The 26,403-nt window shown below is 38.3% G+C and overlaps 1 protein-coding gene across 1 annotated transcript; it reads left to right on the top strand.

Moving 5' to 3' along the window:
* The first annotated feature begins 852 nt into the window (after positions 1–852).
* Positions 853–26,255, top strand: foxo3a (forkhead box O3A). Its single transcript, XM_061896312.1, has 2 exons — positions 853–1,677; positions 14,940–26,255. The coding sequence occupies exons 1-2, from the start codon at positions 1,219–1,221 to the stop codon at positions 16,125–16,127; spliced, it is 1,647 nt and encodes a 548-aa protein (XP_061752296.1). The 5' UTR covers positions 853–1,218; the 3' UTR covers positions 16,128–26,255.
* The last annotated feature ends 148 nt before the right edge of the window (positions 26,256–26,403 follow it).

Genomic DNA, 26,403 nt, shown 5'->3' with positions numbered 1-26,403 from the left:
TTTTTTAGTTTTTATCGTTTTACTTTTGTAGCTGTATGTAGAAATAGCTTACTCTCTGTAATATGCATTAGTTGTTGCTATTTTTTTATTTTATTCAGTTTTGTAGCTGTATGTAGAAATGTCCTACTCTGTGCAATATGCATTAGTTGTTGCTCTTTTTTTTTGTTTTTCATTGTTTGACTTTTGTAGCTGTATGTAGAAATGGCTTACTATGTGCAATATGCATTAGTTGTTGCTCTTTTTTTTTTTTTTTACTTTTGTAGCTGTATGTAGAATAGCTTAACTCTCTGGAATATGCATTAGATGTTTCTCTTTTTTAATTTTATTTACTTTTTTGTAGCTGTATGTAGAAATGTCCTACTCTGTGCAATATGCATTAGTTGTTCTCCTTTTTTTTAGTTTTTATCGTTTTACTTTTGTAGCTGTATGTAGAAATGTCCTACTCTACGCAATATGCATTAGTTGTTGCTCAAATTTTTTTTTTTTACTTTTGTAGCTGTATGTAGAAAATGGATGGATGAATGGATATAGAACGGGCCTTCCCTGTGCAATATGCATTAGTTGTTGCTCATTTTTTTGTTTTACTTTTGTAGTTGTCTGTACAAATGGCTTACTCTGTGCAATATTCATTAGTTGTTGCTCTTTTTTTTTCTTTTTTTTTTTTTTTACTTTTGTAGCTATGTTTAGAAATTGCGCCACTGAGGTTGGCAGCTGGTTGTTTTAGCTCTTTTATGTTTCCCCTCTTGTTTTCATGTGTTTTTGCATCTGCACTAGTGGGCAAAATATCCCACACGAGCCTTTGAACGCCCCCTGCTGGGCATCCCCGTGCACTGCAGCGAGAGCATGACGTCACTTTTCATCTCCGTACTGTCGGCGGTCCAGGAGAGGAGGAGGAGGAGGCTGCTTCACCCCCCCCCCCCCCCCCTACCTTGAATGACATGCTTGCATCATGACCGTGGAGGATGTTGCCCACGTTCCCGCGAGCTGCTGAGTGGGCGGGGCCACATTTCTGCAGTGCTTTTTGTTGGCGAGGAGGAGGAGGAGGATGAAGATGAGCAAGATGGCAGCAGAGTTGTGCAAGATGAAGGATGAGGTGTTGCGGTGCAATTAGTGAATGAGCTCCGGGTGGCCGCCCAGCAGAGACCCCCACGCACGGCGACGAGGACCACCGGGGGGGGCGGACGATGCTCGCTGCTTCGGCATGCCGCGCGGCGCTTGATGGAATGCGAGCCGAGTGACGCCGCGCCGAGCATGGCCGAGGAGAAGGTGGACATCGACCCGGACTTCGAGCCCCAGAAGCGGCCGCGCTCCTGCACCTGGCCGCTGCCCCGTCCGGACTGTGGCGCGGGGAAAGCGGGGGCGAATGACGTCATCCCGGAGGAAGAGGATGACGAGGAGGGGCTGAGAGGAGAGACCCCGCGGCCGCCGGACGAGGCCGAGGAGGGCTCGCCTCCCTCGGCTCAACTGGCGCCGGCGGCCGCGGCCCCGCAGCCGGCGAGGAAGTGTTCGGCCCGCAGGAACGCGTGGGGGAATTCCTCCTACGCGGACCTCATCACGCAGGCCATCGAGTCTTCCCCCGACAGCAGACTGACTCTGTCCCAGATCTACGACTGGATGGTCCGCTCCGTGCCATACTTCAAGGACAAGGGCGACAGCAACAGCTCGGCCGGGTGGAAGGTGAGAGAACTCACACGCACATCAGTCCAAGTCACACCTTTTGGGGGCCAAAACCGAGGAAATATCACCTGGAAGAGGCGAGTCCTCAAGGGATGCTGAAGTGAAGTCAAATAGTGACTGAATGTGAGAATAGTTTCAATGTTGGAGGCTTGGAATTTCCAGGAAAACCTGAATTTGGTTTGGAACTTGAGAAAGTGTTAGTTTGAATGTCCAGGATGAGTGGAATGTGTTGAAGTTGGAATGCTTTGAATAGCTTGAAAAATGTGGGAATTGTGCAACCTGGAAAATTGTCCCCTTCATTTTAATTAGAACTTCCTGGAAATTTGAGAATTTTGGGAAAAGCTGGTTGTTTTTTAAATGATTAGGAGCATGAATGTCCTGAATGAGCTGAAGTGGTTGGTGTTGGAATGGTTTAAATCAGTCAAGAAAAGTTGAATTAGTAACAGTTTTTGATAGAGAAATTCCTGCAATTTCAGGAAAACCAGGAATTTGTCCAGTTCCTTTACCAACTTCCCTTACCAAGAATGTAGAATGAATGCAAGAATAGTTTGAATGTTGAATTTCCAGGATAACCTGAATTTGGTTTGGAACTTGGGAAAGTGTTAGTTTGAATGTCCAGGATGAGTGGAATGTGTTGATGTTGGAATGCTTTGAATAGCTTGAAAAATGTGGGGATTGTGCAACCTGGAAAATTGTCCCCTTCATTTCAATGGGAACTTCCTGGAAATTTGGTAAGAGTGGGATTCTTTGGAAAATGATTAGAAGCATGAATGTCCTGAATGAGCTGAAGTGGTTGGTGTTGGAATTGTTCAAATCGGTCAAGAAATGTTGAAATAGTAACAGTTTTTGATAGAGAAATTCATGGAATTTTGTGAAAACCAGGAATTTTTTTAGTTCCTTTACCAAAAATGTAGAATGAATGTAAGAATAGTTAGAATGTTGAACAGTTTGAATTTCCAGGATAACCAAAATCTGGTTTGGAACTTGGGAAAGTGTTAGTTTGAATGTCCAGGATGAGTGGAATGTGTTGATGTTGGAATGCTTTGAATAGTTTGAAAAATGTGGGAATTGTGCAACCTGGAAAAATGTCCCATTCTTTTCAATGGGAACTTCCTGGAAATTTGGGAAAAACGTTTTTTTTTTATGATTAGGAGTATGATTGTCCTTGAATAGTTGGAGTTGTTTAAATCGGTCAAGAAATGTTGAATTAGTAACAGTTTTTAATTGAAAAATTCCTGGAAATTCAAGAAAAAAATATTTTTTCTAGTTCCTTAACCAACTTAGTTTTTGTCCTGACTATGAGTGTTTTGACGGTAAAACGGTTGAAAAATGTGAAAGGAGTAGTCAAACTTAAGGCTGGAAATAGGCGACCAGAAAACAGGAAATCCCGGAAATGAGTGGAATGTGTTGATGTTGGAATGCTTTGAATAGGTGGAAAAATGTGGGAATTGTGCAACTTGGAAAAATGTCCCATTCATTTTAATTAGAACTTCCTGGAAATTTGAGAATTTGGGGAAAAACTGGTTGTTTTTTAAATGATTAGGAGCATGAATGTCCTGAATGAGCTGAAGTGGTTGGTGTTGGAATTGTTCAAATCGGTCAAGAAATGTTGAAATAGTAACAGTTTTTGATAGAGAAATTCCTGGAATTTTGTGAAAACCAGGATTTTTTTTAGTTCCTTTACCAAAAATGTAGAATGAATGTAAGAATAGTTTGAATGTTGGAATGTTGAAGCGTTTGTAATTTCCAGGAAACCAAAATTTGGTTTGGAACTTGGGAAAGTGTTAGTTTGAATGTCCAGGATGAGTGGAATGTGTTGATGTTGGAATGTTTTGAATAGCTTGAAAAATGTGGGAATTGTGCAACTTGGAAATTTGTCACATTCATTTCAATGGGAACTTCCTGGAAATTTGGGAAAAACTGTTTTTTTTTTTAAATTATTAGGAGTATGATTGTCCTGAATTAGTTGGTGTTGGAATTGTTTGATTCGGGCAAGAAATGTTGAATTAGTAACAGTTTTTAATGGAAAAAATCCTGGAAATTCGGGAAAAAAATATTATTTTCTAGTTCCTTAACCAACTTAGTTTTTGTCCTGACTATGAGTGTTTTGACGGTAAAACGGTTGAAAAATGTGAAAGGAGTAGTCAAACTTAAGGCTGGAAATAGGCTACCAGAAAACAGGAAATTCCGCAAATGTGTTGAATGTGGAAATGAGTGGAATGTGTTGATGTTGGAATAGTTTGAATAACTTTAAAAAATGTGGGAATTGTGCAACTTGGAAAATTGTCACATTCATTTTAATTGGAACTTCCTGGAAATTTGGGAAAAATGTTTTTTTTATTTTTATGATTAGGAGCATGAATGTCCTGAATTAGTTGGTGTTGGAATTGTTTAAATCGGTCAAGAAATGTTGAATTAGTAACAGTTTTTAATGGAAAAATTCCTGGAAATTAGGGAAAAAAATATTTTTTTCTAGTTCCTTAACCAACTTAGTTTTTGTCCTGACTATGAGTGTTTTGACGGTAAAACGGTGGAAAAATGTGAAAGGAGTAGTCAAACTTAAGGCTGGAAATAGGCGACCAGAAAATAGGAAATTCCGGAAATGTGTTGAATGTGGAAATGAGTGGAATGTGTTGATGTTGGAATGCTTTGAATAGCTTGAAAAATGTGGGAATTGTGCAACTTGGAAAAATGTCCCATTCTTTTAAGTGGGAACTTCCTGGAAATTTGGTAAGAGTGGGATTCTTTGGAAAATGATTAGGAGCATGAATGTCCTGAATGAGCTGAAGTGGTTGGTGTTGGAATTGTTCAAATCGGTCAAGAAATGTTGAAATAGTAACAGTTTTTGATAGAGAAATTCCTGGAATTTCGTGAAAACCAGGATTTTTTTTAGTTCCTTTACCAAAAATGTAGTATTAATGTAAGAATAGTTTGAATGTTGGAATAGTTTGAATGTTGAACAGTTTGAATTTCCAGGAAAACCTGAATTTGGTTTGGAACTTGAGAAAGTGTTAGTTTGAATGTCCAGGATGAGTGGAATGTGTTGATGTTGGAATGCTTTGAATAGCTTGAAAAATGTGGGAATTGTGCAACCTGGAAAATTGTCCCCTTCATTTCAATGGGAACTTCCTGGAAATTTGGGAAAAGCTGGTTGTTTTTTAAATGATTAGAAGCATGAATGTCCTGAATGAGCTGAATTAGTTGGTGTTGGAATTGTTCAAATCGGTCAAAAAATGTTGAATTATTAACAGTTTTTGATAGAGAAATTCCTGGAATTTCGTGAAAACCAGGAATTTTTTTAGTTCCTTTACCAAAAATGTAGTATGAATGTAAGAATAGTTTGAATGTTGAAGCGTTTGTAATTTCCAGGAAACCAAAATCTGGTTTGGAACTTGAGAAAGTGTTAGTTTGAATGTCCAGGATGAGTGGAATGTGTTGATGTTGGAATGCTTTGAATAACTTAAAAAATGTGGGAATTGTGCAACTTGGAGAAATGTTCCATTCATTTCAATGGGAACTTCCTGGAATTTTGGGAAACACGTTTTTGTTTTGTTTTTATGATTAGGAGCATGAATGTCGTGAATGAGCTGAAGTGGTTGGTGTTGGAATGGTTTAAATCGGTCAAGAAAAGTTTAATTAGTAACAGTTTTTGATAAGAGGAATTCCTGGAATTTTGGGAAAGCCAGGAATTTGTCTCGTTCCTTTACCAACTTCCCTTACCAAGAATGTAGTATGAATGTAAGAATAGTTAGAATGTTGGAATGGTTTGAATGTTGAACAGTTTGAATTTCCAGGATAACCTGAATTTGGTTTGGAACTTGGGAAAGTGTTAGTGTGAATGTCCAGGATGAGTGGAATGTGTTGATGTTGGAATGCTTTGAATAGCTTGAAAAATGTGGGGATTGTGCAACCTGGAAAATTGTCCCCTTCATTTCAATGGGAACTTCCTGGAAATTTGGTAAGAGTGGGATTCTTTGGAAAATGATTAGAAGCATGAATGTCCTGAATGAGCTGAAGTGGTTGGTGTTGGAATTGTTCAAATTGGTCAAAAAAGTTGAATTATTAACAGTTTTTGATAGAGAAATTCCTGGAATTTCGTGAAAACCAGGAATTTTTTTTACTTCCTTTACCAAAAATGTAGTATGAATGTAAGAATAGTTTGAATGTTGGAATGGTTTGAATGTTGAAGCGTTTGTAATTTCCAGGAAACCAGAATTTGGTTTGGAACTTGGGAAAGTGTTAGTTTGAATGTCCAGGATGAGTGGAATGTGTTGATGTTGGAATGCTTTGAATAGTTTGAAAAATGTGGGAATTGTGCAACCTGGAAAATTGTCCCCTTCATTTTAATTAGAACTTCCTGGAAATTTGAGAATTTTGGGAAAAGCTGGTTGTTTTTTAAATGATTAGGAGCATGAATGTCCTGAATGAGCTGAAGTGGTTGGTGTTGGAATTGTTCAAATCGGTCAAGAAATGTTGAAATAGTAACAGTTTTTGATAGAGAAATTCATGGAATTTTGTGAAAACCAGGAATTTTTTTAGTTCCTTTACCAAAAATGTAGAATGAATGTAAGAATAGTTAGAATGTTGAACAGTTTGAATTTCCAGGATAACCAAAATCTGGTTTGGAACTTGGGAAAGTGTTAGTTTGAATGTCCAGGATGAGTGGAATGTGTTGATGTTGGAATGCTTTGAATAGTTTGAAAAATGTGGGAATTGTGCAACCTGGAAAAATGTCCCATTCTTTTCAATGGGAACTTCCTGGAAATTTGGGAAAAACGTTTTTTTTTTATGATTAGGAGTATGATTGTCCTTGAATAGTTGGAGTTGTTTAAATCGGTCAAGAAATGTTGAATTAGTAACAGTTTTTAATTGAAAAATTCCTGGAAATTCAAGAAAAAAATATTTTTTCTAGTTCCTTAACCAACTTAGTTTTTGTCCTGACTATGAGTGTTTTGACGGTAAAACGGTTGAAAAATGTGAAAGGAGTAGTCAAACTTAAGGCTGGAAATAGGCGACCAGAAAACAGGAAATCCCGGAAATGAGTGGAATGTGTTGATGTTGGAATGCTTTGAATAGGTGGAAAAATGTGGGAATTGTGCAACTTGGAAAAATGTCCCATTCATTTTAATTAGAACTTCCTGGAAATTTGAGAATTTGGGGAAAAACTGGTTGTTTTTTAAATGATTAGGAGCATGAATGTCCTGAATGAGCTGAAGTGGTTGGTGTTGGAATTGTTCAAATCGGTCAAGAAATGTTGAAATAGTAACAGTTTTTGATAGAGAAATTCCTGGAATTTTGTGAAAACCAGGATTTTTTTTAGTTCCTTTACCAAAAATGTAGAATGAATGTAAGAATAGTTTGAATGTTGGAATGTTGAAGCGTTTGTAATTTCCAGGAAACCAAAATTTGGTTTAGAACTTGGGAAAGTGTTAGTTTGAATGTCCAGGATGAGTGGAATGTGTTGATGTTGGAATGTTTTGAATAGCTTGAAAAATGTGGGAATTGTGCAACTTGGAAACTTGTCACATTCATTTCAATGGGAACTTCCTGGAAATTTGGGAAAAACTGTTTTTTTTTTTAAATTATTAGGAGTATGATTGTCCTGAATTAGTTGGTGTTGGAATTGTTTGATTCGGGCAAGAAATGTTGAATTAGTAACAGTTTTTAATGGAAAAAATCCTGGAAATTCGGGAAAAAAATATTATTTTCTAGTTCCTTAACCAACTTAGTTTTTGTCCTGACTATGAGTGTTTTGACGGTAAAACGGTTGAAAAATGTGAAAGGAGTAGTCAAACTTAAGGCTGGAAATAGGCTACCAGAAAACAGGAAATTCCGCAAATGTGTTGAATGTGGAAATGAGTGGAATGTGTTGATGTTGGAATAGTTTGAATAACTTTAAAAAATGTGGGAATTGTGCAACTTGGAAAATTGTCACATTCATTTTAATTGGAACTTCCTGGAAATTTGGGAAAAATGTTTTTTTTTTTTTATGATTAGGAGCATGAATGTCCTGAATTAGTTGGTGTTGGAATTGTTTAAATCGGTCAAGAAATGTTGAATTAGTAACAGTTTTTAATGGAAAAATTCCTGGAAATTAGGGAAAAAAATATTTTTTTCTAGTTCCTTAACCAACTTAGTTTTTGTCCTGACTATGAGTGTTTTGACGGTAAAACGGTGGAAAAATGTGAAAGGAGTAGTCAAACTTAAGGCTGGAAATAGGCGACCAGAAAATAGGAAATTCCGGAAATGTGTTGAATGTGGAAATGAGTGGAATGTGTTGATGTTGGAATGCTTTGAATAGCTTGAAAAATGTGGGAATTGTGCAACTTGGAAAAATGTCCCATTCTTTTAAGTGGGAACTTCCTGGAAATTTGGTAAGAGTGGGATTCTTTGGAAAATGATTAGGAGCATGAATGTCCTGAATGAGCTGAAGTGGTTGGTGTTGGAATTGTTCAAATCGGTCAAGAAATGTTGAAATAGTAACAGTTTTTGATAGAGAAATTCCTGGAATTTCGTGAAAACCAGGATTTTTTTTAGTTCCTTTACCAAAAATGTAGTATGAATGTAAGAATAGTTTGAATGTTGGAATGTTGGAGGGTTGGAATTCCCAGGAAAACTGGAGTTTGGTTTGGAACTTGGGAAAGTGTTAGTTTGAATGTCCAGGATGAGTGGAATGTGTTGAAGTTGGAATGCTTTGAATAGCTTGAAAAATGTGGGAATTGTGCAACCTGGAAAAATGTCCCATTTATTTTAATTAGAACTTCCTGGAAATTTGGGAAAAGCTGGTTGTTTTTTAAATGATTAGAAGCATGAATGTCCTGAATGAGCTGAATTAGTTGGTGTTGGAATTGTTCAAATCGGTCAAAAAATGTTGAATTATTAACAGTTTTTGATAGAGAAATTCCTGGAATTTCGTGAAAACCAGGAATTTTTTTAGTTCCTTTACCAAAAATGTAGTATGAATGTAAGAATAGTTTGAATGTTGAAGCGTTTGTAATTTCCAGGAAACCAAAATCTGGTTTGGAACTTGAGAAAGTGTTAGTTTGAATGTCCAGGATGAGTGGAATGTGTTGAAGTTGGAATGCTTTGAATAGCTTGAAAAATGTGGGAATTGTGCAACCTGGAAAAATGTCCCATTTATTTTAATGGGAACTTCCTGGAAATTTGGTAAGAGTGGGATTCTTTGGAAAATGATTAGGAGCATGAATGTCCTCAATGAGCTGAAGTGGTTGGTGTTGGAATTGTTCAAATCGGTCAAAAAATGTTGAATTATTAACAGTTTTTGATAGAGAAATTCCTGGAATTTCGTGAAAACCAGGAATTTTTTTAGTTCCTTTACCAAAAATGTAGTATTAATGTAAGAATAGTTTGAATGTTGGAATAGTTTGAATGTTGAACAGTTTGAATTTCCAGGAAAACCTGAATTTGGTTTGGAACTTGGGAAAGTGTTAGTTTGAATGTCCAGGATGAGTGGAATGTGTTGATGTTGGAATGCTTTGAATAGCTTGAAAAATGTGGGAATTGTGCAACCTGGAAAATTGTCCCCTTCATTTCAATGGGAACTTCCTGGAAATTTGGGAAAAGCTGGTTGTTTTTTAAATGATTAGAATCATGAATGTCCTGAATGAGCTGAATTAGTTGGTGTTGGAATTGTTCAAATCGGTCAAAAAATGTTGAATTATTAACAGTTTTTGATAGAGAAATTCCTGGAATTTCGTGAAAACCAGGAATTTTTTTAGTTCCTTTACCAAAAATGTAGTATGAATGTAAGAATAGTTTGAATGTTGAAGCGTTTGTAATTTCCAGGAAACCAAAATCTGGTTTGGAACTTGAGAAAGTGTTAGTTTGAATGTCCAGGATGAGTGGAATGTGTTGATGTTGGAATGCTTTGAATAGCTTGAAAAATGTGGGAATTGTGCAACTTGGAGAAATGTTCCATTCATTTCAATGGGAACTTCCTGGAATTTTGGGAAACACGTTTTTGTTTTGTTTTTATGATTAGGAGCATGAATGTCGTGAATGAGCTGAAGTGGTTGGTGTTGGAATGGTTTAAATCGGTCAAGAAAGTTGAATTAGTAACAGTTTTTGATAAGAAAAATTCCTGGAATTTCGGGAAAACCAGGAATTTGTCTAGTTTCTTTACCAACTTCCTTTGCCAAGAATGTAGAATGAATGTAAGAATAGTTTGAATGTTGGAATGGTTTGAATGTTGAAGCGTTTGTAATTTCCAGGAAACCAAAATTTGGCTTGGAACTTGGGAAAGTGTTAGTTTGAATGTCCAGGATGAGTGGAATGTGTTGATGTTGGAATGCTTTGAATAGCTTGAAAAATGTGGGAATTGTGCAACTTGGAAACTTGTCACATTCATTTCAATGGGAACTTCCTGGAAATTTGGGAAAAACTGTTTTTTTTTTTAAATTATTAGGAGTATGATTGTCCTGAATTAGTTGGTGTTGGAATTGTTTGATTCGGGCAAGAAATGTTGAATTAGTAACAGTTTTTAATGGAAAAAATCCTGGAAATTCGGGAAAAAAATATTATTTTCTAGTTCCTTAACCAACTTAGTTTTTGTCCTGACTATGAGTGTTTTGACGGTAAAACGGTTGAAAAATGTGAAAGGAGTAGTCCAACTTAAGGCTGGAAATAGGCTACCAGAAAATAGGAAATTCCGCAAATGTGTTGAATGTGGAAATGAGTGGAATGTGTTGATGTTGGAATAGTTTGAATAACTTGAAAAAATGTGGGAATTGTGCAACTTGGAAAATTGTCACATTCATTTTAATTGGAACTTCCTGGAAATTTGGGAAAAATGTTTTTTTTTTTTATGATTAGGAGCATGAATGTCCTGAATTAGTTGGTGTTGGAATTGTTTAAATCAGTCAAGAAATGTTGAATTAGTAACAGTTTTTAATTGAAAAATTCCTGGAAATTCAAGAAAAAATATTTTTTCTAGTTCCTTAACCAACTTAGTTTTTGTCCTGACTATGAGTGTTTTGACGGTAAAACGGTTGAAAAATGTGAAAGGAGTTGTCAAACTTAAGGTTGGAAATAGGCTACCAGAAAATGGGAAATTCCGGAAATGTGTTGAATGTGGAAATGAGTGGAATGTGTTGATGTTGGAATAGTTTGAATAACTTAAAAAAATGTGGGAATTGTGCAACTTGGAAAACTGTCACATTCTTTTCAATGGGAACTTCCTGGAAATTTGGGGAAAGCGGCATTTAAAAAAAGTGATTATGAGCATGAATGTCCTGAATGAGCTGAATTGGTTGGTGCTGGAATTGTTCAAAACGGTCGAGAAATTTTGATGTAACATTTTTAACTGAAAAATGGTATTACTGGAATTTCAGAAAAAACGGGAATTTTTCGAGTTAAAAAAAACTAACTGTTTTTTTGTCCTGATTAAGAGGAATGTTTGGACGGTGGAACACTTGAAAAATGTGGGAGGAATAGTTGCCAGAAAACAGTGAAAATAGGATTTTGAAAACTGGGAATTCCTGGAATGTTTTTTAATTTGGAAAAAAGGATGATTGGAATATGTTGAAGGTGGAATGCTTTGAATGGGTTGAAAAATGTGGTAATAGTGGAAGTTTGAAAAATGGCCAGTTCATTTTGAACGGGAAAAATGTCCCAGGAAATCTGGGAATTTTTGGAATTTGTCAAAGGAAAGCCCACAATTCCCAAATAATCGTCACAGTTTGAAGTTGGAACACTTTCAATTGGATGAAAAATGTGGAAGGTGTACCGCGCCAAAAGATGATGGAATTATAATTGTGGCTGTGCGCAACCCGAGGGTCCCTGGTTCAATCCCCACCTAGTACCAACCTCGTCACGTCCGTTGTGTCCTGAGCAAGACACTTCACCCTTGCTCCTGATGGGTGCTGGTTGGCACCTTGCATGGCAGCTCCCTCCATCAGTGTGTGAATGTGTGTGTGAATGTGGAAGTAGTGTCAAAGCGCTTTGAGTACCTTGAAGGTAGAAAAGCGCTATACAAGTACAACCCATTTATATTTATTTATTTTATTTATTATTACATTCTGACATCATGCTAGGTTAGCAATGCTAGCATGACTTTGTGAGCTACATGCTAACATTACATTTTGACATCATGCTAGGTTAGCAACACTAGCATGGCTATGTGAGCTACATGCTAACATTACATTTTAACATAATGCTAGATTGGCAACACTAGCATGACTGTGATCTACATGCTAACAATACATTTAACATCATGCTAGCTTAGCAATGCTAGCATGACTATGTGAGCTACATGCTAACAATACATTTAACGTTATTGTAGGTTAGCAACGTTAGCATGACTATGTAAGCTACATGCTAACATTACATTTTAACATCATGCTAGGTTAGCAAGACTAGCATGACTTATTCCATTGACTTGAAAAAGTAAAAGACATTGAGGCTACGTGACAAACTACAAGGTCCTAGTGAGCATCAATCAGCTGACTAGAAGAATGTGGGTCAACATCAGGAGCGGGGTGTGGGGGAGGGGAAGGATTTATCCTCTCAGACGGCATGTGGGCGGCACGGTACGTGTCTGCAATGTGCAGCAGCGGGAATCGAACAGTGACACCTAATCATTTGTCAAAGCTACAATTGTTGTGTCTTAAAGTTTGTTGTTAATATAAAGATGTTACAAGTCAACATTTGTAATAAAAATGTTGACATTTATCATCCTGGTCTTTATTGAAAAAAATATCAATCATCGATATCAACTTGTATCGGGATAAGTTTCCAGCCTCGTCACCTGTATCGCGATCATGGTGATACTTCTACTCAGATGACCTTTTGATTGTAGATAGAAGACAATTTTTGAAAAATATACAGAAATGAGAATACTAAATATAATTGTTCATAGAATTTATTGAATAAGTTATATTTTTTAAATATGTAATTTCATTTAACACATTTTAAATAGGTTTTTAACACATAAAAAAAAATATGACATTTAGTTTGCAAATATATTTTTTAAATCAAATATAAAATATATAATTAATAATATATAAATAATATATAAAATATATAATTTTTGTAATGCAATTAAAACATGTATATTATACAATTAATTAAATAATATATAATTGATATATAAAGTATATTATTATTTTTTAAATGAAATGTAAAAAATATAAAATATATTTTTTAAATCAAATGTAAAAAATATATAACTAATTAGTAATTTATAATATATGAACAATATTTAAATGAAATGTAAAAAATATACAATACATCATTAGTATGTAAAATATCTATTTATTAAATGTAAAAAATATAGTTAATTCGTAAAATATAATTAATATATAAAATATATATGTTTATTTAATAACATTTAAAAATACACAATTCATTTATAATGTATATAATTATTTTGCAAATGAAATGTAAAAAATATATAATTAATAATATATAATTAATATATAAAAACAATTTTAATGAAATGTACAAAATATACAATTAATATATGATTAGTATATAAAATATAAATGTTTAAATGTAACTTAGATATTGGGTGTCACTATGTAAAGCGCTTTGAGTCACTTGAGAAAAAGCGCTATATAAATATAATTCACTTCACTTCACTTATTTTTTTAAATGTAGAAAATAAATAATTAATATATAAAATATATATTTCTTTAGTGAAATAAAAAATACATACAATTAAATAATATATAATTGATATATAAAGTATATAATTATTTTTTAAATGAAATGTAAAAATATATAATTTATTATTAATATATAATTAAAATATAAAATATATGACTGTTGTAAATGAAATGTAAAAAAATCTATAATTAATTAATTAGGTATGTATTTATAAAATATGTTGTTAATGACATGTAAAAAATATACAATATATATATAGAATTAGTATACAAAATATATATTTATATATAATTTATGTGATAATATATAAAATACATATATTTTTTTAATTAATTAAATAAAAAATAAAAAATTCTTTTTTAGATATTTGTTCAATGAGAGGGTGTAGAATCTGTGAACATTCTGAACTCTTGTTTCCGTAACACGGCCAGGCTGTGAGGAAGTAGGAGCGCAGTACTTTCACAAAGTGCAGGGGCGGGTCCTGTCTTGCATGCTAACAATACATGTAACATCATGCTAGCTTAGCAACACTAGCATGGCTATGTGAGCTACATGCTAACAATACATGTAACATCATGCTAGCTTAGCAACACTAGCATGGCTATGTGAGCTACATGCTAACAATACATGTAACATCATGCTAGCTTAGCAACAATTTTGCAATTTAAAAGTAGTTTCATGGTAAAAGTGTAAAATTTACTGTGTTTTTTACAGCATTTTTCTCACATGAAAATTTGTACAGTAATAAACTGTGGTGACGTTTTGGTATTTACAGTAATACACACTAAAATCTACACTTGTTGATTCGCGGTACAAAACAAAGCTCAGGTGCCAGATTTTACTGTAAAATTGCATTTTTTTTCTTTACAGTAAAAAAAAGGAGTAAATTTAGCATTACATTTCTGCCTTTTTTTACCATTAAAAAAAAAATCAATTTTCAGAAATATAAAAAATGAAAATTGAATTTACTTTAAAAATGTACCATATTTTTTAAATTTTAGTTAAAAAACAAAAATCTAGATATAATAATTGTTCAAAATGGCCCTCTGGGGCCAAACAACTGCCATGTGGCCCTCAGTGAAAACCACCTGTGATGTCGAAGATCGGGTTTGACAGGTAGACCATCAAACACACTGATTACAATTGAATCAATGCAAAGTAATCCATACCTCTCACTCCTTCCCCTCTGTTGCAAGTTTTGTTGATTCTATGTAACATGTGTATATGTGCTATGGCTATGCATTTTTTTCCCCTTGGCCTAAGTCTGGACCCCTCCCTGGAGTCCAGCCTTTGACTGATATTTTTTACTCTCCCCAACATTTACCTGTTTCTCACCTTTTTATTCTAAGGAGCGCCGTAAGTTGGCGGTGATCCTGTTCTGTCTCCCTGTAATGTTTGTCTGATCTTCAATGGGATTGTGCTGAAAATCTCAATTTCCCCTCTGGGATGAATAAAGTACTTCTGATTCAAATCGTGTGGCTTAACTTACCCTCGTCGTCTTCATTTGGCACAGTTGACGCCCCTGCTGGTTGCCGTGGAGTACTGCGCTTAGTTTGACAACTTCTGTCCCGACCGTCGAAAGCGGCGTCGGGTTCCTTTTTGTCGTCCTGACTACTTTTTTTGGTCGTCCCTTCCAGAATTCCATCCGGCACAATCTGTCCCTCCACAGCCGCTTCGTCAAAGTCCAGAACGAAGGCACGGGCAAGAGCTCCTGGTGGATGGTCAACCCGGATGGCGGCAAAGGGGGCAAAGCGCCGCGGCGCCGCGCCGTCTCCATGGACAACAGTAAGTACATCAAGGGCGCCCGGGGCCGGGCCACCAAGAAGAAGGCCTCGCTGCAGGCCGCCCAGGACGGCAGCTCCGAGAGCCTCTCCAAGTGGACGGGGAGTCCCACCTCCCGGAGCAGCGACGAGCTGGACGCCTGGACCGACTTCCGCTCGCGGACCAACTCCAACGCCAGCACGCTGAGCGGCCGCTTGTCGCCCATCCTGGCCAACCTGGAGTTGGACGAGGTCCCCGCCGACAGCTCCCCCCTGTCCCCCATGTTGTACTCCAGCCCCAGCAGCATGTCGCCCTCCACCGTGCCCGCCGGGCTCTCCGACCTGGCGGGGACCATGAACCTCAACGACGGCCTGTCCGACAACCTGATGGACGACCTTTTGGACAACATCAGCCTGACGGCGGCGCAGCAGCCTCCTCCCGGCGAGGAGGACAAAGGTCAGGGAAGCGCCGTGTTCACCTTCAGCTGCTCGGGAGGCGGACTCGGCAGTCCGGTGGGAAGCTACGGTCCCAATCCTCTCTTCAGCCCGCCGTCCATCACCAGCCTGCGCCAGTCGCCCATGCAGACCATCCAGGAGAACAAGCAGACCACCTTCTCCTGCGCCTCGCACTTCAGCAACCACCAGACCCTGCAGGACCTCCTCAGCCTGGACCACAGCAACGTCATGCTCACGCAGTCCGACCCGCTCATGTCGCAGGCCAGCGCCGCCATCGCCCTGCAGAACTCCCGCCGCAACGCCCTCCTGCTGCGCAAGGACCACGGCGGCGCCGGCCAAGCCCAAAACCCGCCCGCCTGGCAAGCCAATAACGGCGGGGCCAAGCACCTGAAGTCTCCCGGGAAGGACCAGGACCGCTTTCCCGCCGACTTAGACCTGGAGGTCTTTAACGGGAGCCTGGAGTGCGACATGGACTCCATCATCCGGAACGAGCTGATGGAGGCCGACTGCTTGGACCTCAGCTTCGACGCCGCCCACAATGCCAACATCAACCCGGGGGGCTTCTCCGCCGCCAAACAGACGTCGGCGCAGAACTGGGTCCAAAGCTGAGAGCTCCGCACCCAACATGGATTCAATTCGTGGAAGTTTGTTTATGTCCTCTTATTTTCACATCCGCTTTCTTTGAAGGGATGGACCTTGTGGACTTTGAAGGCTGCGTTCAAACTAGTACTCGGGTTTAGATCGTTGAAGGACCTGGTGGACTTTGAAGGCTGCGTTCACACTAGTACTCGGGTTTAGATCATTGAAGGACCTGGTGGACTTTGAAGGCTGCGTTCAAACTAGTACTCGGGTTTAGATCGTTGAAGGACCTGGTGGACTTTGAAGGCTGCGTTCAAACTAGTACTCGGGTTTAGATCTTTGAAGGACCTGGTGGACTTTGAAGGCTGCGTTCAAACTAGTACTCGGGTTTAGATCGTTGAAGGACCTGGTGGACTTTGAAGGCTGCGTTCAAACTAGTACTCGGGTTTAGATCGTTGAAGGACCTGGTGGACTTTGAAGGCTGCGTTCAAACTAGTACTCGGGTTTAGATCTTTGAAGGACCTGGTGGACTTTGAAGGCTGCGTTCACACTGATACTGGGTTTAGATCGTTGAAGGACCTGGTGGACTTTGAAAGCTGTGTTCACACTAGTACTCGGGTTTAGATCGTTGAAAGACCTGGTGGACTTTCAAAGCTGCGTTCACACTGATACTGGGTTTAGATCGTTGAAGGACCTGGTAGACTTTGATGGCTGCGTCCGTGTTTAGATTTTTGAAGTACCTGGTGGCCTTTGAAGGCTGCATTCACACTAGTACTCGGTTTCAGGTCCAACTTTTGACTCACTGCGCACTTTAGTCTGCGCTCTGGTATTTTTGGCACGGCACCAAAACCTGTGCAGTAAGTACTAAGTAAGGACTGGACTGTACTGAGGTACCGACCTAAAATCGAATATTTTGATACCTTTGCTGCACGTCCGGAACTTGGCGTATTTGTAGCAAAGCGCCTGTAACTGTTGGTAGAAAACGCTCAGAAGTAAGGCTCCACTAGCTCAAAGCTCATTTATATTGGATATGCCATATACATGCTAACCATTAGCATTAGCGATTTTCCATGGCGATTTCAATGCCCTCAAATTTGTCAATGAATACCGTGAAGTAAGTGCAATATTTATGCTATAAAGACTTTGTCAGGTTCAACATAAGACAAGACGTAATGGCAAAGACTACTTCCTGACTACGGCAACACACTTAGGACAGACTGAAATTAATTCATACATGCAAATGACACTCAGAAGTGTACGGAAATAAGATAAAACTGGACTACGGATGGGTAACTATAGACTAGACTGGATGGAAGTACCAACCTAATTCTGTAACTCACGTAAAATCTAATATTTGGATACTTTACGTCCGGTTGCAGAGTCGGAACTTGGCGTATTTGCAGCCTGTAACTATTGTTACAATCTTGGTAGAAAACGCTCAGAAGTAAGGCTCCACTAGCTCAAAGCTCATTGGTCATGCCATATACATGCTAACCATTAGCATTAGCAATTTTACATGGCGACTTCAACGCCCCCAGATTTGTCAATGAATACCGTGTGGTGAGTGCAATATTTACGGTATCAACACTTTTGTCGGGTTCAACATAAGACAAGACGTAATGGCAAAGACTACTTCCTGACTACGGCAACACACTTAGGACAGACTGAAATGATTGCGTACTTGCAAATGATACTCAGAAATGTACGCAAATAAGATCAAACTGGACTAGGGATGGGTAAGTAAGGACTGGACTAGATGGAAAAATTGACATATTTGGGGGTATTGAAATTGCCATTTAAAATCGCTAATGCTAATTCTTAGCATGTATATGGCATATTCAATGTAAAATAGCATTAAGCTAGCACTTTTTATTTAGGTGTAGCCTGACTGTAGTTTTGAGTGCTTTCTATGAGACACCCTTACTTTGTTGGCACGAGTCTTGGGCCAGCGCCAAGTCCCGTGCTACAAAAGGTATCAAAATATTACATGAAAAGGTCCCCAGTAGTACCCGTGGGATACGTTTGGTCCATTTGAAAGAACCCATGCCTAAACTGAACATCACAGTTATAAGCGCAGTGAGAGATTTAAAAAAAGATTTTATTATTTTTATTATTATACAAACTAAAAATGTATTTACACATAAGCCCAAAAAGTACCAATTGGTACCGTTTAGTAGAGACTGACCAAATCCTAGAGACTGACCAAATCCTGCTGGTCCGACCAGGCAAATCCAACAATGCCAACAAAGAAATCGACTCTAAAAAAAAGTGCTCCAACGTGATTAAAGTCAGGTTTCACTTTTCCAAAAAACGCGCTAGCTTGATGCTAACATACATTGGCTTTGCCACTAACATGCTACTGATTAGCATTGGTGATTTCAACGCCTCCCAATTTAGTTAGCAAAAACCACAACACAGATGCATGTAACTAAGTACAGTCTTAATACTTTTTAGGGCACAACAACAGACTTAATTTGTGGAACTTAATGTCATACTTGAAAAATAAGAGTCAGACACGTGATACTGAAAAAAGATACTGGTTAGCAGTTAGCATAATCAGCTCATGTTTAAATGTTGCGATAAAAGTGTTTTATTCTATTATCAAAAACAATATTTATTAACACACACTAAAATACGCAAAATTGGTACCGGTATCGCTTCCTAGGTACCAGGAATTGGTACTGTATCGCTTCCCATGAGTATAGAACATGCAGGTGTATTTGTGTATTCTGCTATTTGACCCTGATTGGTCCACTTGTCCGAGGCACACCAGGTCTGGGAGGTTCTGAAGAGGTCCAGACCGAAGCGCACCGGGGTTCCTTTAGATCAGGGGTCACCAACCTTTTCGAAAGCAAGACCTACTTCTTGGGTACTGATTAATGCCAAGGGCTACCAGTTTGATACACACTTCAATAAATTCTCAGAAATAGCCAATTTGCTCAATTTACCTTTAATAAATAAATCTATAGATATAAAAAAATGGGTATTTCTGTTTGTCATTCCGTCATACATTTTTTTTCCTTTTACTGAAGGTTTTTTGTAGAGAATAAATGTTGAAAAAAACAGATGAACGGTTTAAAAGAGGAGAAAACAGGAAAAAAAATCTAATTAAATTTTGAAACATAGTTTATCGTCAATTTCGACTCTTTAAAATTCAAAATTCAACTGAAAAAAAGGAAGAGAAAAACTAGCTAATTCAAATCTTTTTGAAAAAATAAAAAATTTATGGAACATCATTAATAATTTTTCCTGATTAAGATTAATTTTAGAATTTTGATGACATGTTTTAAATAGGTTCAAATCCAATCTGCACTTTGTTAGAATATATAACAAATTGGACCAAGCTATATTTCTAACAAAGACAAATCATTATTTCTTCTAGATTTTCCAGAACAAAAATTTTAAAAGAAATTTAAATTACTTTGAAAAAATATTTAAATTTGATTCTACAGATTTTCTAGATTTGCCAGAATATTTTTTTTTATTTTAATCATAATAAGTTTGAAGAAATATTTCACAAATATTCTTCGTCGAAAAAACAGAAGCTAAAATGTAGAATTAAATGAAAATGTATTTATTATTTTTTACAATAAAAAAATTACTTGAACATTGATTTAAATTGTCAGGAAAGAAGAGGAAGGAACTTAAAAGGTAAAAAGGTATATGTGTTTAAAAATCCTAAAATCATTTTTAAGGTTGTTTTTTTTCTCTAAAATTGTCTTTCTGAAAGTTATAAGAAGCAAAGTAAAAAAATAAATGAATTTATTTAAACAAGTGAAGACCAAGTCTTTCAAATATTTTGGGGGATTTTCAAATTCTATTTGAGTTTTGTCTCTCTTAGAATTAAAAATGTCGAGCAAAGCGAGACCAGCTTGCTAGTAAATAAATACAATTTAAAAAATCGGGGCAGCTCACTGGTAAGTGCTGCTATTTGAGCTATTTTTAGAACAGGCCAGCGGGCGACCTGGTGTTGGTGACCCCTGCTTCAAAGCCAAGCAAACAAGACCCGGTCCTGTGCCAGACTTGGTCTGGTGTGAGTCTCAGGGAATCGTCACACTTCAACACATCTTTGCCAAACTAGCGGCCGAGGGCTCGTTTACACTCGGAGAGAAAGAGAAGGTTGCTTTGTCTTCTTTTCATCTCTGAGGCACACAAACTACTTTCACTTTCATTTAGGAGCTTTCTTCCCTTCCATTGACATTCCAAATATGATGGTGTACACATAATGATGTCATCATTAGTTTGCATCCAGTTTGTCCTTTCACTGACTTTCTTCTGGACATCTACTGTGCTCGGCCTCACAAATGATATCACAGACTCAGCTGGGTCATTCCCTTCCTGGGGGGACCATTCCATTCTGAATCTATTCTGGATTCAACACGATTCTCGATTCCGAATCCATGCGACATAATGTTTGTTGTTGTGGTCAAGCAGAAAATGAGCTGGTTGTTTATTAGAAAGTATTTTACATAACACACAGACTAGGACTGGGCGATACGGCTGAAAACTGTATCATGATTTGATCCAGTTCCGATTCAATTCAGAATCAATTTTCGATTCAACACAGTTCTCCATTTAGAATCTATGCATCGTAATTTTTGTTGTTTATTAGAAAGTATCTTACATAACACACAGACTAGGACCGGGCGATACGGCTGAGAACTGTATCACGATTTGATCCGGTTCCGATTATTGGGGTGACGGTTCGATTCAGAATAGATTCTCGATTTTCGAATCTGAATCTACGCGACAAAATTTGTGTTGTTGTGGTCGAGCAGAAAAGGAGCTGCTTGTTTATTAGAAAGTATCTTACATAACACACAGACTAGGACTGGGCGATACGGCTGAGAACTGTATCACGATTTGATCCCATTCCGATTATTGGGGTGACGGTTCGATTCAGATTTGATTATCGCTTCTCGATTCCAAATCCATGCGACATAATGTTTGTTGTGGTCAAGCAGAAAATGAACTGGTTGTTTATTAGAAAGTATCTTACATAACACACAGACTAGGACTGGGCGATACGGCTGAAAACTGTATCATGATTTGATCCAGTTCCGATTCGATTCAGAATCAATTCTCGATTCAACACAGTTCTCCATTTAGAATCTATGCATCGTAATTTTTGTTGTTTATTAGAAAGTATCTTACATAACACACAGACTAGGACTGGGCGATACGGCTGAAAACTGTATCATGATTTGATCCCATTCCGATTCCTGGGGTGACAATTCGATTCAGGTTTAATTATCGATTCTCGATTCCAAATCCATGCGACATAATGTTTGTTGTTGTGGTCAAGCAGAAAATGAGCTGGTTGTTTATCAGAAAGTATCTTACATAACACACAGACTAGGACTGGGCGATACTGCTGAGAACTGTATCACGATACAAGTGTTTTACACCGGTCGATATCGATAATAACTGAAGTTTTTTAATGACCTAAGTACAACAAGCACCATTAAATGTAAACATTTGTTTAAATGTTGACATTTACCATAATACGAAGGAAAGGTCAAAACCCTCAATGTAAACATGATTGTAAAACGACTCGTAACAATAACAAAAATAAGGAATATATAAGAAATGCTTAATAAAGTGTAAGAAAATAGTGAAACTTTGAACATGTAAACTTAGACTGAGTTTACACTGCAGGCCAAAGATTTTGGCAAAACCAGATTTGTTTCCAGTTGTTTACACTGCGAGTAAAATATGATATTTAGCAGACTCCCGTGTAAATGGTCCCGATGTGGTCCCGATGTGATCCCGATGTGGTCCCGATATGGTCCCGATGGGGTCCCGATGCGGTCCCGATGGGGTCCCGATGCGGTCCCGATGCGGTCCCGATGCGGTCCCGATGCGGTCCCGATGCGGTCCCGATGGGGTCCCGATGCGGTCCCGATGGGGTCCCAATGTGGTCCCGATGGGGTCCCGATGGGGTCCCGATGCGGTCCCGATGCGGTCCCGATGCGGTCCCGATGCGGTCCCGATGCGGTCCCGATTGGGTCCCGATGCGGTCCCGATGGGGTCCCGATGTGGTCCCGATGTGGTCCCGATGCGGTCCCGATGGGGTCCCGATGTGGTCCCGATGTGGTCCCGATAGGGTCCCGATGGGGTCCCGATGCGGTCCCGATGTGGTCTCGATGGGGTCCTGATGCGGTCCCGATGCGGTCCCGATGCGGTCTCGATGGGGTCCCGATAGGGTCCTGATGTGGTCCCGATAGGGTCCTGATGTGGTCCCGATGGGGTCCCGATGCGGTCTCGATGCGGTCTCGATGGGGTCCCGATAGGGTCCTGATGTGGTCCCGATAGGGTCCTGATGTGGTCCCGATGCGGTCCCGACGGCACTCGCAGGCGCAGTTGGTCAAAGTGAAAGCACAGGAAGTGGACCAGATTGCGTAAATGAACAAGGAAGTCGCTCCCACTGTTACTACACAATAAAATAAAAGTCTCCACGACTTAAAAATTAGTTGTTGTTTTTTTGTTTTTTTATGTGAACATAAATGAAAGTAGTATAACAAGAAGGACAAGCGGTAGAAAATGGATGGATGAATATAGAGTACTATTTGGGTGGGTTCTAATCTTTTTATGGCTGTTAAAGTAGAGACATCAGCGTCAAGTAACAATACATTTGCTTTATTTTGAAACTCACTTACAGTACAGACCAAAAGTTTAGACTCACCTTCTCATTCAATGTCTGTTCTTTATTTTCAGGACTATTTACTTTGTAGCTTGTCACATCAAAACTATATTAATGATTGGCAATAAAAGTTAAAAATAGTGTTGGACTTTGTGTGATTTATTCTGGAGGCTACAATACATAATATTACTTTCATTTGTTTTCAAGTAAAAAAACAACTTATTTTCAAACCTCATTCAATGCGTTTTCTTTATTTTTATGACTATTTACATTGTAGATTGTCACTGAAGGCATCAAAACTATATCATACGATTGGCAATAAAAGTTAACAATATTGTTGGACTTCTTTTATTCTGGAGGCTACAATACATAATATGACTTAAACAAAACTTATTGTGAAGGTGTGGCAGGGGATTCTCTCCATGAGCTTCAAGAGGTAGTCACCTGAAATGGTTTTCACTTCACAGGTGTCGTAGTTTTGATGTCCAACAATATTTCTAACTTTTATTGCCAATCATATAAAATAGTTTTGATGCATTCAGTGACAATCTACAATGTAAATAGTCACGAAAATAAAGAACACACATTGACCGAGGTGTGTGCTGCCAGACCTTGAAAATAAGTTTTTTTTTTACTTGAAAACAAATGAAAGTAATATTATGTAATGTTGCTTTCAGAATAAATCACACAAAGTCCAACACTATTTTTAACTTTTATTGCCAATCATGTAATATAGTTGTGATGCCTTCAGTGACTATCTACAATGGAAATAGTCATGAAAATAAAGAACACACACAGAATGAGAAGGTGTGTCCACACATTCGGTCTGTATTGTACGTTGAATTTTGAAAGTCATAAACCGAATTAGAATAAGGACGAGTAAGATTCGTGGTTCTGATGTGAATCCATTTTTTGTGCACTTGAAATAACACTTTTGACAAACTGCTACTCTCCTTCCTGTTTGCAACCTGACTTCAAATGGATGAAATAGAATTAAATGAAGTGGATTATATTTATATGGCGCTTTTACATACTGAGACCCAAAATCAGAGTCACATTCAAAGCAGTGTGCACCGAGCAGGTCGCCTACAGCCGCACATAAGCCAATGTTGTTCACTTTGTTCTTAGTTTTTCCCGCCAACATTAAAATACAGTAGGCCTAAATATTCATTAAAAACAAAAAGGTAAGAGGTTTCATTTAACATGTTTGGCCGCAGTTTGAACAGTAACACCGTATTTGAATATTCAGCTGATTCTTCGGTTTGCGTGTCACAGTCGTGGAGGTTTTGTGAGGCCGTGTGCAATATTTCATGGCGGGGTTTTTCTAGGCGAAGTCGACTTCTTGGTGCTATAAATAAGGAGTATAAGAAGTTCAACAAAAAAAGGACATTAATCAGAGAGAGAGAGAGCGGTGCTATAAGGACAACAAAAAAAGGACATAAATCATAGAGAGAGGGCGGTGCTATAAGGGCAACAAAAAAAGGACATAAATCATAGAGAGAGGGCGGTGCTATAAGGGCAACAAAAAAAGGACATAAATCATAGAGAGAGCGGTGCTATAAGGGCAACAAAAAAAGGACATAAATCATAGAGAGAGGGCGGTGCTATAAGGGCAACAAAAAAAGGACATAAATCATAGAGAGAGCGGTGCTATAAGGGCAACAAAAAAAGGACATAAATCATAGAGAGAGCGGTGCTATAAGGGCAACAAAAAAAGGACATAAATCATAGAGAGAGCGGTGCTATAAGGGCAACAAAAAAAGGACATAGTTCATAGAGAGAGAGCGGTGTTATAAGGGCAACAAAAAAAGGACATAAATCATAGAGAGAGCGGTGTTATAAGGGCAACAAAAAAAGGACATAAATCATAGAGAGAGGGCGGTGCTATAAGGGCAACAAAAAAAGGACATAAATCATAGAGAGAGCGGTGCTATAAGGGCAACAAAAAAAGGACATAAATCATAGAGAGAGCGGTGCTATAAGGGCAACAAAAAAAGGACATAAATCATAGAGAGAGCGGTGCTATAAGGGCAACAAAAAAAGGACATAGTTCATAGAGAGAGAGCGGTGTTATAAGGGCAACAAAAAAAGGACATAAATCATAGTGAGAGAGCGGTGCTATAAGGACAACAAAAAAAGGACATAAATCATAGAGAGAGAGCGGTGCTATAAGGGCAACAAAAAAAGGACATAAATCATAGAGAGAGCGGTGCTATAAGGGCAACAAAAAAAGGACATAGATCATAGTGAGAGAGCGGTGCTATAAGGGCAACAAAAAAAGGACATAGATCATAGAGAGAGCGGTGCTATAAGGGCAACAAAAAAAGGAAGATCATAGAGAGAGCGGTGCTATAAGGGCAACAAAAAAAGGACATAAATCATAGAGAGAGAGCGGTGCTATAAGGGCAACAAAAAAAGGACATAAATCATAGAGAGAGCGGTGCTATAAGGGCAACAAAAAAAGGACATAGATCATAGTGAGAGAGCGGTGCTATAAGGGCAACAAAAAAAGGACATAAATCATAGAGAGAGCGGTGCTATAAGGGCAACAAAAAAAGGACATAGATCATAGAGAGAGAGCGGTGCTATAAGGGCAACAAAAAAAGGAAGATCATAGAGAGAGCGGTGCTATAAGGGCAACAAAAAAAGGACATAAATCATAGAGAGAGAGCGGTGCTATAAGGGCAACAAAAAAAGGACATAAATCATAGAGAGAGCGGTGCTATAAGGGCAACAAAAAAATGACATAGATCATAGAGAGAGAGCGGTGCTATAAGGGCAACAAAAAAAGGACATAGATCATAGTGAGAGAGCGGTGCTATAAGGGCAATAAAAAAAGGACATAGATCATAGAGAGAGCGGTGCTATAAGGGCAACAAAAAAAGGACATAAATGAAAGAGAGAGCGGTGCTATAAGGGCAATAAAAAAAGGACATAGATCATAGAGAGAGCGGTGCTATAAGGGCAACAAAAAAAGGACATAAATGAAAGAGAGAGCGGTGCTATAAGGGCAACAAAAAAAGGACATAAATCATAGAGAGAGCGGTGCTATAAGGGCAACAAAAAAATGACATAGATCATAGAGAGAGAGCGGTGCTATAAGGGCAACAAAAAAAGGACATAGATCATAGTGAGAGAGCGGTGCTATAAGGGCAACAAAAAAAGGACATAAATGAAAGAGAGAGCGGTGCTATAAGGGCAATAAAAAAAGGACATAGATCATAGAGAGAGCGGTGCTATAAGGGCAACAAAAAAAGGACATAAATGAAAGAGAGAGCGGTGCTATAAGGGCAACAAAAAAAGGACATAAATGAAAGAGAGAGCGGTGCTATAAGGGCAATAAAAAAAGGACATAGATCATAGAGAGAGCGGTGCTATAAGGGCAACAAAAAAAGGACATCAGCATTTTTTTTAGTAGGAACCCCAGGATGCATTTTTTTCAATGTGATTTTTTTGTAAATGTATTTATTTGACGTCCGTCCTCGTGGATTAAAAAATGTTTTTGTTGAAGCTCACTGGTGTTTGTCACCACTTTTATTTCAGCGTGTTGGACTTTTTACTGCTCTAGCTAGTTAGCACCTCCATCACACACCTCCATCACACACCTCCATCACACACCTCCATCACACACCTCCATCACACACCTCCATCACACACCTCCAT

Source organism: Nerophis ophidion, linkage group LG03, assembly GCF_033978795.1.
Source record: "Nerophis ophidion isolate RoL-2023_Sa linkage group LG03, RoL_Noph_v1.0, whole genome shotgun sequence".
Classification (NCBI taxonomy): Eukaryota; Metazoa; Chordata; class Actinopteri; order Syngnathiformes; family Syngnathidae; genus Nerophis; species Nerophis ophidion.
The sequence above is the reverse complement of the archived record's forward strand: the minus strand, read 5'-3'. Positions and strand labels throughout refer to the sequence as shown.

Excerpts from the sequence above, each read along its gene's own strand:
- foxo3a (XM_061896312.1), top strand. The coding sequence starts at position 1,219 with ATGGAATGCGAGCCGAGTGACGCCGCGCCGAGCATGGCCGAGGAGAAG. Across the intron at positions 1,678-14,939 it reads ACAGCTCGGCCGGGTGGAAG|AATTCCATCCGGCACAATCT; the intron begins GTGAGAGAACTC and ends CGTCCCTTCCAG.